At 40.6% G+C, this 13,827-nt stretch overlaps 1 protein-coding gene across 6 annotated transcripts in view; it reads left to right on the top strand.

The window, feature by feature from the left end:
- Positions 1-13,827, top strand: part of TASOR2 (transcription activation suppressor family member 2) — a 62,834-nt gene that overhangs the window by 33,130 nt on the left and 15,877 nt on the right. For 4 of the 6 annotated variants that reach the window (XM_070381205.1, XM_070381204.1, XM_070381203.1 and 1 more), the window contains 6 exons: positions 4,340-4,440; positions 5,319-5,422; positions 6,392-6,464; positions 6,557-6,622; positions 8,172-8,891; positions 12,714-12,956. In XM_070381205.1, coding sequence (XP_070237306.1) covers positions 4,340-4,440; positions 5,319-5,422; positions 6,392-6,464; positions 6,557-6,622; positions 8,172-8,891; positions 12,714-12,956 — 1,307 coding nt within the window. Of the gene's footprint in view, positions 1-3,197; positions 3,281-4,339; positions 4,441-5,318; positions 5,423-6,391; positions 6,465-6,556; positions 6,623-8,171; positions 8,892-12,713; positions 12,957-13,827 lie in introns of those variants that run through there. The other 2 variants (XM_070381208.1, XM_070381207.1) reach the window with 2 other exon arrangements.

Here is a 13,827-nt window from a genome sequence, read left to right as displayed (position 1 = left end):
TAATCATAAGGGATTTGATTTAGGTCATACCTGAATGGTCTAGTGGTTTTCCCTACTTTCTTCAGTCTGAATTCGGCAATAAGGAGTTGATGATCTGAGCCACAGTCAGCTCCCGGTCTTGTTTCTGCTGACTGTAAAGAGCTTCTCCATCTTTGGCTGCAAAGAATATAATCAGTTTGATTTCGGTGTTGACCATCTGGTGATGTCCACGTGTATTCTCTTGTGTTGTTGGAAGAGGGTGTTTGCTGTGACCAGTGCATTTTCTTGGCAAAACTCTATTAGTCTTTGCCCTGCTTCATTCCATATTCCAAGGCCAAATTTGCCTGTTACTCCAGGTGTTTCTTGACTTCCTACTTTTGCATTCCAGTCCCCTATGATGAAAAGGACATCTGTTTTTTGCATGTTAGTTCTAAAATGTCTTGTAGGTCTTCATAGAACCATTCAACTTCAGCTTCTTCAGCATTACTGGTTGGAGCATAAGCTTAGATTACTGTGATATTGAATGGTTTGCCTTGGAAATGAACAGAGATCATTCTGTAATTTTTCAGATTGCATCCAAGTACTGCATTTCGGACTCTCTTGTTGACTATGATGGCTACTGCATTTCTTCTAAGGGATTCTTGCCCACAGTAGTAGATATAATGGTCATCTGAGTTAAATTCACCCATTCCAGTCCATTTTAGTTCACTGATTCCTAGAATGTTGACGTTCACTCTTGCCATCTCCTGTTTGACCACTTCCAATTTGCCTTGATTTATGGACCTGACATTCCAGGTTCCTATGCAATATTGCTCTTTACAACATCAGACTTTGCTTCTATCACCAGTCACATCCACAGCTGGGTATTGTTTTTGCTTTGGCTCCATCCCTTCACTCTTTCTGGAGTTATTTCTCCACTGATCTCCAGTAGCATATTGGGCACCTACTGACCTGAGGAGTTCCTCTTTCAGTATCCTACCATTTTGCCTTTTCATACTGTTCATGGGGTTCTCAAGGCAAGAATACTGAAGTGGTTTGCCATTCCCTTCTCCAGTGGACCACATTCTGTCAGACCCTTCCACCAAGACCCGTCCGTCTTGGGTGGCCCCACAGGGCATGGCTTAGTTTCATTGAGTTAGGCTGTGGTCTGTGTGATCAGATTGACTAGTTTTCTGTGATTATGGTTTGAGTATGTCTGCCCTCTGGTGCCCTCTTGCAACACCTACCATCTTACTTGGGTTTCTCTTACCTTGGACGTGGGGTATCTCCTCACGGCTGCCCCTCCTGACCTTGAACGTGGAGTAGCTCCTCTCAGCCCTCCTGCACCTGCGCAGCCACCGCTCCTTGGACGTGGGGTTGCTCCTCTCGGCTGCTGCCCCTGACCTCGGGCGCATTTTAACTCAGTGGATAAGGTAACATCACCAGGAAAGAAATAAACATCAGGAGCTTCCTGACATGACGCACAGAGAATGACACAATGCACAGAGAATAACACGATATCATGTCTGTGGTGTTCCTGCCAGTCTAATCAGGAGGAAACATCAGACATGCCCAGATTGAGGGACAGTCTGCAAAGTAAATGGCCTGTATTATTCAGAAATATCAAGGTCAGTGAAGATGAAGACTGTTGCAGGTTGAAGGAGATGAGAGAGACATAAGTGTCGTGTGTCATGCTGGATTGGATTCTGAACCAGAAAAAAGCAGTGCCTTCTCTTGTTACCAGGTACCTTAGTGAGTGCTGTAGATTAAAGAACTGTACTGTATCGTTGATGTCTTGAGTTTGCTAATTGTTTTGTGGTTATATCAGTTCAGTCAGTTCAATCGCTCAGTCGTGTCTGACTCTTTGCGACTCCATGGACTACAGCACGCAAGGCTTCCCTGTCCATTACCAACTCCCAGAGCTGGTCCATTGAGTCGGTGATGCCACCCAACCATCTCATCCTCTGTTGTCCCCTTCTCCCTCCGCCTTCAGTCTTTCCCAGCATCAGGGTCTTGCCCAGTAAATAAGTTCTTCGCATCAGGTGGCCAAAATATTGGAGCTTCAGCTTCAGTCCTTCCAATGAATATTCAGGACTGATTTCCTTTAGGATGGACTAGTTGGATCTCTTTGCAGTCCAAGGGATTCCCAACAGTCTTCTCCAGCACCATAATTCAAAAGCATCAATTTTCGGTGGTGCTCAGCTTTCTTTATAGTCCAACTCTCACATCCATACATGACTACTGGAAAAACCATACTTGATGGACCTTTGTTGGCTAAGTAATATCTCTGCTTTTTAATATGTTGTCTAGGTTGGTCATAGCTTTTCTTCCAAGGAGCAAGCATCTTTTAATTTCATGGCTGCAGTCAACATCTGCAGTGATTTTGGAGCCCAAAAAGATAAAGTCTGACATTGTTTCCCCGTCTATTTGCCATGAAGTGATGGGACCAGATTCCACGATCTTAGTTTTCTGAATGTCAAGTTTTAAGACAACTTTTTCACTCTCCTCTTTCACTTTCATCAAGAGGCTCTTTAGTTCTTTGCTTCTGCCATAAGGGTGGTGTCATCTGTGTATCTGAGGTTATTGATATTTCTCCCGGCAGTCTTGATTTCAGCTTGGGATTCATTCAGCCTGGCATTTTGCATGATGAACACTGCATATAAGTTAAATAAGCAGGGTGACAATATACAGCCTTGACGTACTCCTTTCCCAATTTGGAACCAGTCTATTGTTCCTTGTCCAGTTCTAACTGTTGCTTCTTGACCTGCATACAGATTTCTCAGGAGGCAGGTAAGGTGGTCTGGTATTCCCAGCTCTTTAAGAATTTTCCACAGTTTGTTGTGTTCCACACAGTCAAAGGCTTTGGAGTAGTCAATAAAGCAGAAATAGATGATTTTCTGAAACTCTCTTGCTTTTCGATGATGCAACGGATGTTGGCAATTTGTTCTCTGGTTCCTCTGCCTTTTCTAAATCCAACTTGAACATTTGGAACTTCTCAGTTCACATACTATTGAATGATTCACATACCAATCTCACTTGGAGAATTTTGAGCATTACTTGCTAGCGTGTGAGATGAGTGTGATTGTGCAGTAGTTTGAGCATTCTCTGGCATTGCCTTTCTTTGGGATTGGAATGAAATCTGACGTTTCCTGGTCTTGTGGCCACTGCTGAAGTTTTCCAAATTTGCTGGCATATTGAGTGCAGCATCATCTTTTAGGATTTGAAATAACTCAGCTGGGATTCCATCACCTCCACTAGCTTTGTTCCTAGTGATGCTTCCTAAGGCCTACTTGACTTCGCACTCCAGGATGTCTGGCTCCAGGTGAGTGATCAAACCCTCATGGTTATCTGGGTCATTAAGATATTTTTTTGTATAGTTCTTCTGTGTATTAGTGCCATGCCTTCTTAATATCTTCTGCTTCTGTTAGGTCCATACCATTTCTGTCCTTTAATGTGCCCATCTTTGCATGAAATGTTCCCTTGGTATCTCTGATTTTCTAGAAAAGATCTCTAGTCGTTCCCATTCTATTGTTTACCTCTATTTCTTTGCATTGATCACTTAGGAAGGCCTTCTTATCTCTCCTTGCTATTCTTTGGATCTCTGCATTCAGATGGGTATATCTTTTGTGTGTGTGTGTGTGGTTATAGAAGGAAATGTTTTTCTTAAAAGTGCACACAGAGAAGTATTTAGGAGGAAAAGGAGGTATCCGTAAGTGTACAAGTATTTCTAACTAAGTTTTAAAGAAGGAAATGGTGCTAGTCTAGATGTGGTTCTTTATGTGGCCCTGCATGGTAGGCAGTCCTGTATTGTCGAAAGCTTTCAACTCTTATGTGGTATAATTTCTAGAAGATTCTCATTCCATTCCAGAATACATAATTATTCCACACTTATGGATATTTTGGTTATAACGAAAATGCATGCATTCAGTTAATGTGAACATATTTGCAAACCATGGTTTATGAGGTGTTAGTCCTCAGTCATGCATGACTCTTTGTGACCCCATGGATAGTCTTGTCATGCCTGACTCTTCGTGACCCCGTGGACTATAGCCTGCCAGGCTTCTTGGTGCATAGGATTCTCCAGGCAAGAGTACTGGAGTGGATTGCCATTCCCTTCTTCAGGGTATCTTCCTGACCCAGGGATCTCCTGCATTGCAGGCAGATTTTTTATTGTCTGAGCCACCGGGGAAGCCAATTTATAAGGTCATATACCCAAAAATCTCTAGTATTTATGAATATATACATTATTTGATTTAGAGTTTATAGATTTAAAAATTTTTGTGATTTTAATAGTTTTGTTTTCATTTATATTAGAAAATCGAAATTTTGAAGCTCTAGTTTTAGTGTTTATTACATTACATGATATTGTTTTGTTTTTTAGACCACATGAACTAGATTTTAAGTATGTAATGAAAGTGTCATCTTTGAAAGAGAGACTACCAGAAGCTGCTTTTAAAAAACAGAATTACATGGAGCACAAAGGTCTGTTCAGATGTCATGGTACACTGCGTGTCCTGAGCTTTGTTCCAGTTGTTTTCCACTCTCTCATACACATACATGCGTGCACACACACTTTCTCTCCCTCCTTACTTCTGTTTTTCCCTTAAGTGATTCTTAAAAGGGTCTTTTGTGAAAGGGATAGAGTAACCATGTGATTCAGTTCCTGGGAGGCCAGCTCAAAGTGATGAATGGTAGTTTCATTTAATATGGCAGAGACTAGCTTTAATATAGAATACTGAGGGAATTAAGCAGAGATACGCTTACAAACAGTTGGAAACTCGTAATCATTACTTTCAAGGAGAACAGAGGTTTTGTGGTTGTTTTTATTTATTTACCACTGACTCTGGAACAACACAGATTTGAATTGCTTAAGTCTACTTATAAGCAGTTTTTTTTCAGTAGTGCATATTACAGTACCACCCAGTCCTTGGATGTGGAATCATGATTACCCAGGGTAATCATATATTGGAAATACTGACTGCACAGGGGGTTGAGGGAGAGGCATTCAAGGGTCACCTGTACTTTTAAATGAAATAAAGCAGAAAACATGAGAAGGAAAGTTCTTAGTCATTTAGATTAATTCATGGCAACATTGATGTTTTTTATTTATATATATTTATTTGTCTTGTTAACTTTATATTAGTGTAGTATAAATAAAAGCATTGTTTTTAAATACTGTATACAGTAATTTTTTATTAAGGGGTTTTATAACCAAGAACATTGAATGATCCATGTTTTTTGAATAGTATTCCTATTTCTTCTTTTAAAATATAAAATGAATAAACCGGTTGTTAAAAAAAAAAAAGCATCATAGTATTTAAAAATAAGAAATGTTCTGTGTTTCTGATTTTTTTCCACAGTCTGTTGCCAAGACATATGCTTCAATATGTATGAGGTGGAGCTCTCAAACAAACGGGGGGAGAAAGTAGATAAACTAATAGAATCCATTACAAGGGAACAGTTGGTAAGAGTCATCCATTTAACATATAATTATTATTTTCCCTGAAATTGAGAACTTGATACACAGGGACTGTGGGAGAAACATATGGAGACGCACCATAGTGATGGTTCCTGTGGGTAGCATTCTAGTAAAGAATTAGAAGTCTTTTTTTCATACTTGAGTTGTTAGTGAATGATTTATTAATTTATCAGATTTGTAGGCTTATGACCTGTCAATTTTTGAAATACAGTATTTTGTCTCTTCATGAAGTGGTATGTTTTATTCTTTGTTTTTTAACTCAATGATTATTATATGAACATTGGATTTTGTCTTTGTTATATGTATATAGGCTTTTGAAATGGTGAATAATGGGAAAGAAGAGCTGCATTTTCTGTCTGCATTTCTTATTACCAGGGACCTAATGATGTTATTGCCTGTTATTCAGTTCAGTCGCTCAGTCGTGTCCGACTCTTCACGACCCCGTGAATCGCAGCACACCAGGCCTCCCTGTCCCCGTCTCCTAGTATGCTGTGGAAAGGATTCCTTTAATGGATGATATCTTCCAGTTTTTCTAGTTCCAGGATTCTGTGATATGTTTTGTGTTAACTTGAGCTTATTGATGCTAATCATAGGTCTGATTGACCTTGAATTTGTAGTGGCTAAAGGGAAACAGAGCAGATACTTACACAGCAAATGTCAAACAGGACAATGAGAAAAGTTTCTGATTGATTTGTTACATAGTTGAACACTATCCAAAAACTAACCCTTGATATTCCAGTTATTTATTATATGTAGCCCTAACAAAGCAAAGATTATTTGAGCAGTAAGGGACTTGAAATTTCTGATACTAGGGGACAAAATTGTTCTGCTTCCCATAAATACTAACATTTCAAGAATCTTTTTCCTTAACTTTTCATAAGGTTAAAAATCACTGAAGAATGTGGTAGAAGGAGAAGGAAATTGAATCTTCTTTCTTGCTTTTTTATGTTTAAGGCAATCATCAAATGCTTAGAAGATCGAGAATTTTTCATTTTACTTACGTCATCAGCCTTAATGTACGAAACAGGTAAGGACCACTTTTTTGAAAAAATGTTTTCCAATATGTTTACTAGTATCAAATCAGCAACCTGATTTTCTTCTGATTCTCATTATGTGTAGGTTTTAGAGAGGAGCAGACAGGTCTACACGGGTTGCATTTATTCCACTCACCTCCACCAGCAGCAGGTAAGGGCACAGGCAGTCCACGACAGCTGTGGGCCACGTTTCAGTCCTCATCTTAAACCCCCAGCAGCACATGACTCTGGCAACTGTTTCCTTCTCTAAAATAACTTTCCCCCTTTACTCTGCCTGGTCAGTCCTTCATTTCTGCAGGCTTATCCTTGCTTGTCTGTTCCCACTCAGTATCCACCTGCCTATTGACATCTCTTTCCACTTAGGTGTCTCAGATATTCTTCACATTCAGCGTGTCCAAAACTGGATTCATTTGTTCTTGAAGAGCAATAGCCAGGAAGTAGTTTCATCAAAGTCTCCCCGTCAGTAGGACTTAAGGTCTTCACAGAAGCACTTGCCTTTATCTGGACTGCTTGTCTCCTTCCCCAGGACCAGGAATTGTCTATTAGGGGCAAAAAGTATTACTCATCTATTTATCTAGTATAAATAGATATACAGTAGATCGGTGGTATTAGAATTTCAGAGGGTAGTTAGGAAACAAAGTCCAGAAAGGCTCTGGTCAGGGGAGATAATGAATAAAACTGGAGAATAAGCATGGTCTAGCCTCTGACGCAGAGCTGTCAGGTGTAAGCCTGATTATCACTTTAATGAGTCCATTACCACTCTTCCTTCATTGAGGAACACAGACTAGTCAGTCTGCTGCTGCTGCTGCTGCTGCTGCTGCTGCTGCTGCTATGTCGCTTCATTCGTGTCCGACACTGTGCGACCCTGTAGACAGCACCCCACCAGGCTCCCCCATCCCTGGGATTCTCCAGGCAAGAACACTGGAGTGGGTTGCCATTTCCTTCTCCAATGCAGGAAAGTGAAAAGTGAAAGTAAAGTCGCTCAGTCGTGTCCGACTCTTAGAGACCCCATGGACTGCAGCCTACCAGGCACCTCCGTCCGTGGGATTTTCCAGTCAGTCTAGTTACATAATATTAACTTGAGGGTTACTTAGGGGTTTACTTTGTTTGAGTTCAGTTGGTTCCCATCACAAGGAAAAAAACTTTATTTCTTTAATTTTGTATCTATATGGTATGATGGTTGTTCACTAGACTTACTGAGGTAACTGTTTAATGATGTATGTAAGTCAAATCATTATGCTGTAAATTCTGAATGTACACAGTGCCGTATTTCAATTATATCTCAATAAAGCTAGAAGAAAAAGGAAAGTCAAAATGCGAACCAAAGGACGTTTTCACCTTTGAATACCTTGTTAAGAGAGTTTGAAGTAGGTCATATAAGGTACAGATAAGAACAGAAAAGCAACTCTGCCAACTCTAAGAGCCAGTGCTATTTTTCAAAGCTGGAGGCAGGCCTGCCTTCTTAATTCTCACCTTGTCATCCCTCCTGAATGACTCTGTTTTGATTCTGTATGTATTTTCATATATATGTTCATTAAGTGCATTCATAAGCCTTCTATTAATTGCTATTTAGATTACCATTTGAAACACTCATCATATTTAACCATCCTATAATTTTGTAATATAAAGCATTTTTTTTCCTGCATGATTTTTGGGGAAAAAAAAAGTTCAGGTTTTTAATACATGCATATATATTTTAGGTCTTACAGACTTGAAAGTTGAAGACAACATCTCATTGAAGGTGGTGCCCGTTTTGCCTGCCCTCAATTGTGCCCTGCTAGAAGCAAAGAAATCATTTTCTGAAAAAGGAATCTCTCTAAACACATTAGTAAAGCATAATTTCCAAGACTTGTCCAAGGTGAACAAAAGCCCTCCACTGACTGCTGCTTCCCAGGACGGATTTAAAGAAACTGGCTTCTCTGGCCAAGTGTCCAGTGGTTTTGACTTGACTCCTCCAGCTGAAAAGTGCCCTTTACAGTCTTTAACTCAGCTGAAGTCTTACTTTTCAAATGCGAGCGGGTACATTTTGGGAGTGTCTACTGTGTTAGGTCTATTGGCAGAGCGTCCTCAGTCTCCTTCTATTTCAGATGGGATATGCGATGCAGGCTTTTCTTTAGTGATGACTCCAGATCCTGAATTTCACAACTCAGAGGCAGAAGGAAGAAAAGATACAGAAACTGGAAATAACTCTGAAGACGTGTTTCAAGCAAGACAGGGAGCTCTGGTCCCACTGAGCCTAGCACCAAATCTGAGAGTGCAGCCCAAGAGAAAGGCAAGCAAGCTGCCCATGGTACAGAGTAAAAGGGTGAGCTTGTACCGACCCTTCCCCAAAAGGACTCCTGCTAGAGAAAACAAGGGTCCCGCCTCTTCCACGACTCTCAAGCTAGTCAAAGGACAGTTTCCTCAGAGGAGAAAAAGAGGTAAGCACATCATGTGGGTTTTCAAACGTTATGTCCCCACCCTGTGTGACAGTCCTGGACCATAGCTTGGTGGCATCTGTGAGGTGTTCTCTCCCGATGGCTTGTATGCACACTAGAGCTGGGGAGCACTGATCGAGGTGACAGGTGAAAGTCAACAGGACAAAAGCCTGCCCACCAGAAGCCCTTATTCACTTGTAAAACTGCTCCAGTTGCCACTTAGTTATTTACTTACCTTTCTAAGAAATAAGGTCTTTCAGTTTCTGAACTGCCCTGGGACAGATTGGATAGGATCTCCTAACATCAGGCACACTAAGAGCAACTGGTAGAAAGTTTTGAGTGACGGCCTGAGCACATCTAAAGAGGGTCCACCTGGGCCTCCACAACCAGAGCACCCTGGGGCAGAGTTCTAACCCTTGATGTGTTCTAAAGGTGGTCACCTGGACCTGCTGTCTGGTACAGACCTACTGAAACCAGTGTCCAGTGGCCTGGAGACGTATGTAAAGAAACAGTTCACAAGTGGTTTTGTTGTCCCTGAAAACTGAGTAGGAGCCCGCATCCAGAGCCATGTAGTGTCAGTCAAGTGCACTTTAGCCAGCAGAGCACAGCAGACAGCACAACTCTGGCTTAGAGCCCCCTCAGATATGTGTAGTGTATTTGTTTAAAAATAGAGAACTTAAAGGAAATTAGTCCTGAATATTCATTGGAAGGACTGATGCCAAAGCTGAAACTCCAGTACTTTGGCCACCTAATAGAAAGAACTGACTCATTGGAAAAGACTCTGATGCTGGGAAAGATTGAAGGTGGGAGGAGAAGGGGATGACAGAGGATGAGATGGTTGGATGGCATCACCGACTCAATGGACATGAGTTTGAGTAAGCTCCGGGAGTTGGTGATGGACAGGGAGTCCTAGCGTGTTGCAGTCCATGGGGTCGCAAAGAGTCAGACATGAGTGAGTGACTGAACTGAGGGAACTTACGCTCCATGTTCTCTTTGAGAAGGGCGAGCAGACTGTGGCCAGAGCCCCTTAGGCATTTCCCCATCATCTCTGTACTTGATCGCAGGCAAAGCGGGAGGCTGCTTATGAGCATGTGTCTTAGCTGGCCTTGTCTGTCATGTTGTGAATTTAACACTTGATGCCTAAAGAAGAAATACTGGAGATGTGTGGATCCCCCAGGATCCTAGATAATTAAGATTTTACCCTTTGGTTTAACAAATAGTTATTTCTGACCAATTATAGTTTGAGAAATGGTGTGTGTGTTTAGGAAGGTGGTGGAAAGAAGGGCAGCATGAAGCAGACACACACTTTCCCGCACACATTCCAGGCCATATTGGCTTTCTTCTCTATATGAATTTACTTAAAGGTGTTAAATATATTATCTGTAATTCAACATATATGTTGTCACTATTTCTCAAAACATTTTAAATTTCATCCACTGTAAGAAATGTGTTTTATGTTTTAGTCCAGTATACACAAATGCATACATACTGAAACAGAAATTTCAGAAAACATTTACCCTAACTTTGTGCAGTATAATCTGATATATTCTGTTTCATTTAATAAAGAATTCTGGTTGCAGCCCACTAGGTTTATTTGACAGTCCACCCCTGGGTTATTGTGCGCAGTTTGAGAAACATGCTGTTGAGTGATGCAGATAAGCAGGGTGGTCCCTGCAGGGTCATGTTTCCCCTTTTCTTCCCAGGACCTGGGTCATGAGAGGTGTTCACTTCCTGCCCGTGCAGATCTTACATGTCCCCTCGTCTTGATCATCTTATCTTGTTTCCTTTCTCTTCTCAATTTAGTATTAATCATTTTCCACTTTTATGCAGGAGACCTGGGTTAGATGCCTGGGTTGGGAAGATCCCCTGGAGAAAGGAAAGGCTACCCACTCCAGTATTCTGGCCTGGAGAATTCCATGGACTGTATAGTCCATGGGGTCACAAAAAGTCGGACATGACTGAGTGACTTTCAGTTTCACTTTCATTTTCCTGTTTGATTTATATTTTGCCTTTTTTAATGGCAAAATGTTTAAAAATTGTAACTGATGTAGAATCAGAAGTCTTATTCTGGAACAGACAAAACTATGCTGCTCTGTTGCCTTTATTAGTTTAGTAGGGAAGAAAATAATTAAACCCAGGGAAATGTCCAACATTAAGAGAGCCCTAAAAGCTTTTTAAAAAACCACTTATTCCTCTGATTTTCAAAAACATAAAATGAAATTGGTCTCTTTTTTATATTTCACTAATAACCATCACATTCTTACACTGTTTAGTATCATTTTTCTGTTTGCAATTAGAAATAGTATTTTCTATATGATGTGAATTTAAAATGTTTACAAACATTCAGAGGTATGATAATTTTATATAGTCAGTATGGAAAATAGTTTTCACAGGAAACAATGTGGAAAACAGTTTTCACAGGGAACATTTATTAACATTTTTTTCAACTCTTAAAGCATTGAAACACTTGCTATGTGTGATACAAGCAGGTCATTAATAGTTTTTTTCTCATCTCCCTCCACCTTTAGCTCTTTCCCTGAGAAGTAAAGCTGAGCATTTTGTAAGTTCAGTTCAGTTCAGTTGCTCAGTTGTGTCCGACTCTTTGCAACCCCATGGACTGCAACACGCCAGGCTTCCCTGTCCATCACCAACTCCTGGAGCTTACTTAAACTTATATCCATTGAGTCATTGATGCCATCCAACTGTCTCATCCTCTGTCGTCCCTTCTCCTCCCACCTTCAATCTTTCCCAGCATCAGGGTCTTTTCCAATGATTCAGTTCTTCACATCAGGTGGCCACCAAAGTATTGGAGCTTCAGCTTCAGTCCTTCCAATGAATATTCAGGGATGATTTCCTTTAGGATGGACTGGTTGGATGTCCTTGCAGTCCAAAGGACTCTCAATTCTTCTTCTACACCACAGTTCAAAAGCATCAATTCTTCAGCGCTCAGCTTTCTTTATAGTCCAGCTCTCACATCCATACACGAATACTGGAAAAACCATAGCTTTTCTTCCAAGGAGCAAGCGTTTTTTAATTTCATGACTGCAGTCACCATCTGCAGTGGTTTGGGAGCCCAAAAAAATAGTCTCTCAGTGTTTCCATTGTTTCCCCGTTTATTTGCCATGAAGTGATGGGACCGGATGCCACGATCTTACTTTTCTGAATGTTCAGTTTTAAGCCAACTTTTTCACTCTCCTCTTTTGCTTTCATCAAGAGGCTTTTTAGTTTTTCTTCACTTTCTGCCATAAGGGGAGTAGGTTGAGGATTTTTTTCAGTGTACCTTCCTGCATCTTCTCTTAAGAGGTGATTTTTTTCAGGCGGGTGTTAAGGCTTTGGTATTAATATTTAGGTGTAGTGAAGAAAAACATGTAAGGTCTTTGTGAATCTGCAGTCTCATCTCTGCAGTGTGCTTACGGTTTCAACCACGTCACTTCATGGGACCTCTGTCGCTTTTGGGTAAATTGAATTATTTGTCCCAGTGCTGTGAACTAGAATATTCAGCCTTACCTGTTACATCAGTCAGCAAAGATTATGGAATTTTTTTTTAATTGTTGTTTTATTTTTATAAAGTTACTACTCTGATATTTTCTTCTAATCTGGATAGATAGACCAGACTTAACAAGTTCATATTTTTATACTTATGTGAGAGGTTTTTAACTCTTGCTTTGTTTAAAAAAAAATTGTTAATGAACTATCCCAAATTTTATATTTTATTCCCCATTACTAAAGTTATTCCCCACACAACAAAAGAAATCAAAGGAGAAAGCTATGCTGATAAATATGTGAGCCCCCACCCCTTAAAAAATGGTGTCTTTTCTGCATAAGGTGCTGAGGTGCTGACTACACAGTTTGTACAGATACCCAAACTGGGTAGGAAAGCCCAAGAAGCTCCTAGTTCTAAAGATGTTCCAGTGGCAACGAATGCTAAAAGGGCAAGGAGACGAGCGACCTCTCCAGACACACCTGTTCCAACGGCTAAGCCACCCATGAAGAAACCTCCACAGAAACAGAGGGTAAATATAGTAAAAGGCAATCAGAATCCAAGACTCAGAAAACAGCCACAACCTGGTAAGAAACACACTTCCTATATATTTCAGCACCACAATACAGACTAATCAAGATTGCAAGATAGTATATTGACTAGTATGAGATCAGCTGAAGTCTGTTAGGTCCTTGCTGTCTTCTGTAGTTCAGACTCTGACAGGACGAGTAACTTGGTTTCCTATTGTGAATAAATTAGGAAAGTGTGAAGATTCTTGCCTTTACTAAGTAAAACCTACTTTTCAGTTTCCAGAAAGCCTGAACAGGAACAGTTTACCAGAGTTAAAGTATAAATGGTCTTTTTAAGTGACTAAATTCACAAGCAATAGCATATGGCAGTACTTTCCTGGACCATAATCAGTTATAAAAAGGAGACGGTTATAAGTCTGCCCAGAGGGAACTGTAAAGAGGTGGTTCAAAGCAGTCAGGAATCCAGAATGCTGTATTTGGTCTTAAAAGGCATTAAATTTATTTAGTTCTGCATTTGTGGAAGAGGATAACGGAATCTCTTTATGAGAGCTTCTGTGTTCCACCTGCTGGAAGCTCCTCATCACTGGAAAGTTCTCAATCACCGTGGCCTTGGCTCTTCTCCTCGCTCCACACCGATCTCGTGCCCACGCTCTCTGAGTGCAGTGCAGCCCCCACCACTTGGCAAGACCTGCACCATTTACAGGGTCTTCAGTTTTGAGTCTGTTGTGCTACATGGTGCTGTTTCTTGTTTAGAAAAACCTTCATTTCCTCATACCTTTGTAATCCTATCAGTTTTCTGTCTAATCTCATGATTCTGCTTTCTCTCTTATCTCTCTTTAGATTTTTAAAAAAATCTTAGGTGGAATTCAGGGAAAGAAACTTTTGTTGATGTGATGGTATTACCGATGAGCTTGGTTTTTTCTTTCCT

Source organism: Bos mutus, chromosome 13, assembly GCF_027580195.1.
Source record: "Bos mutus isolate GX-2022 chromosome 13, NWIPB_WYAK_1.1, whole genome shotgun sequence".
Classification (NCBI taxonomy): Eukaryota; Metazoa; Chordata; class Mammalia; order Artiodactyla; family Bovidae; genus Bos; species Bos mutus.
The sequence above is the reverse complement of the archived record's forward strand: the minus strand, read 5'-3'. Positions and strand labels throughout refer to the sequence as shown.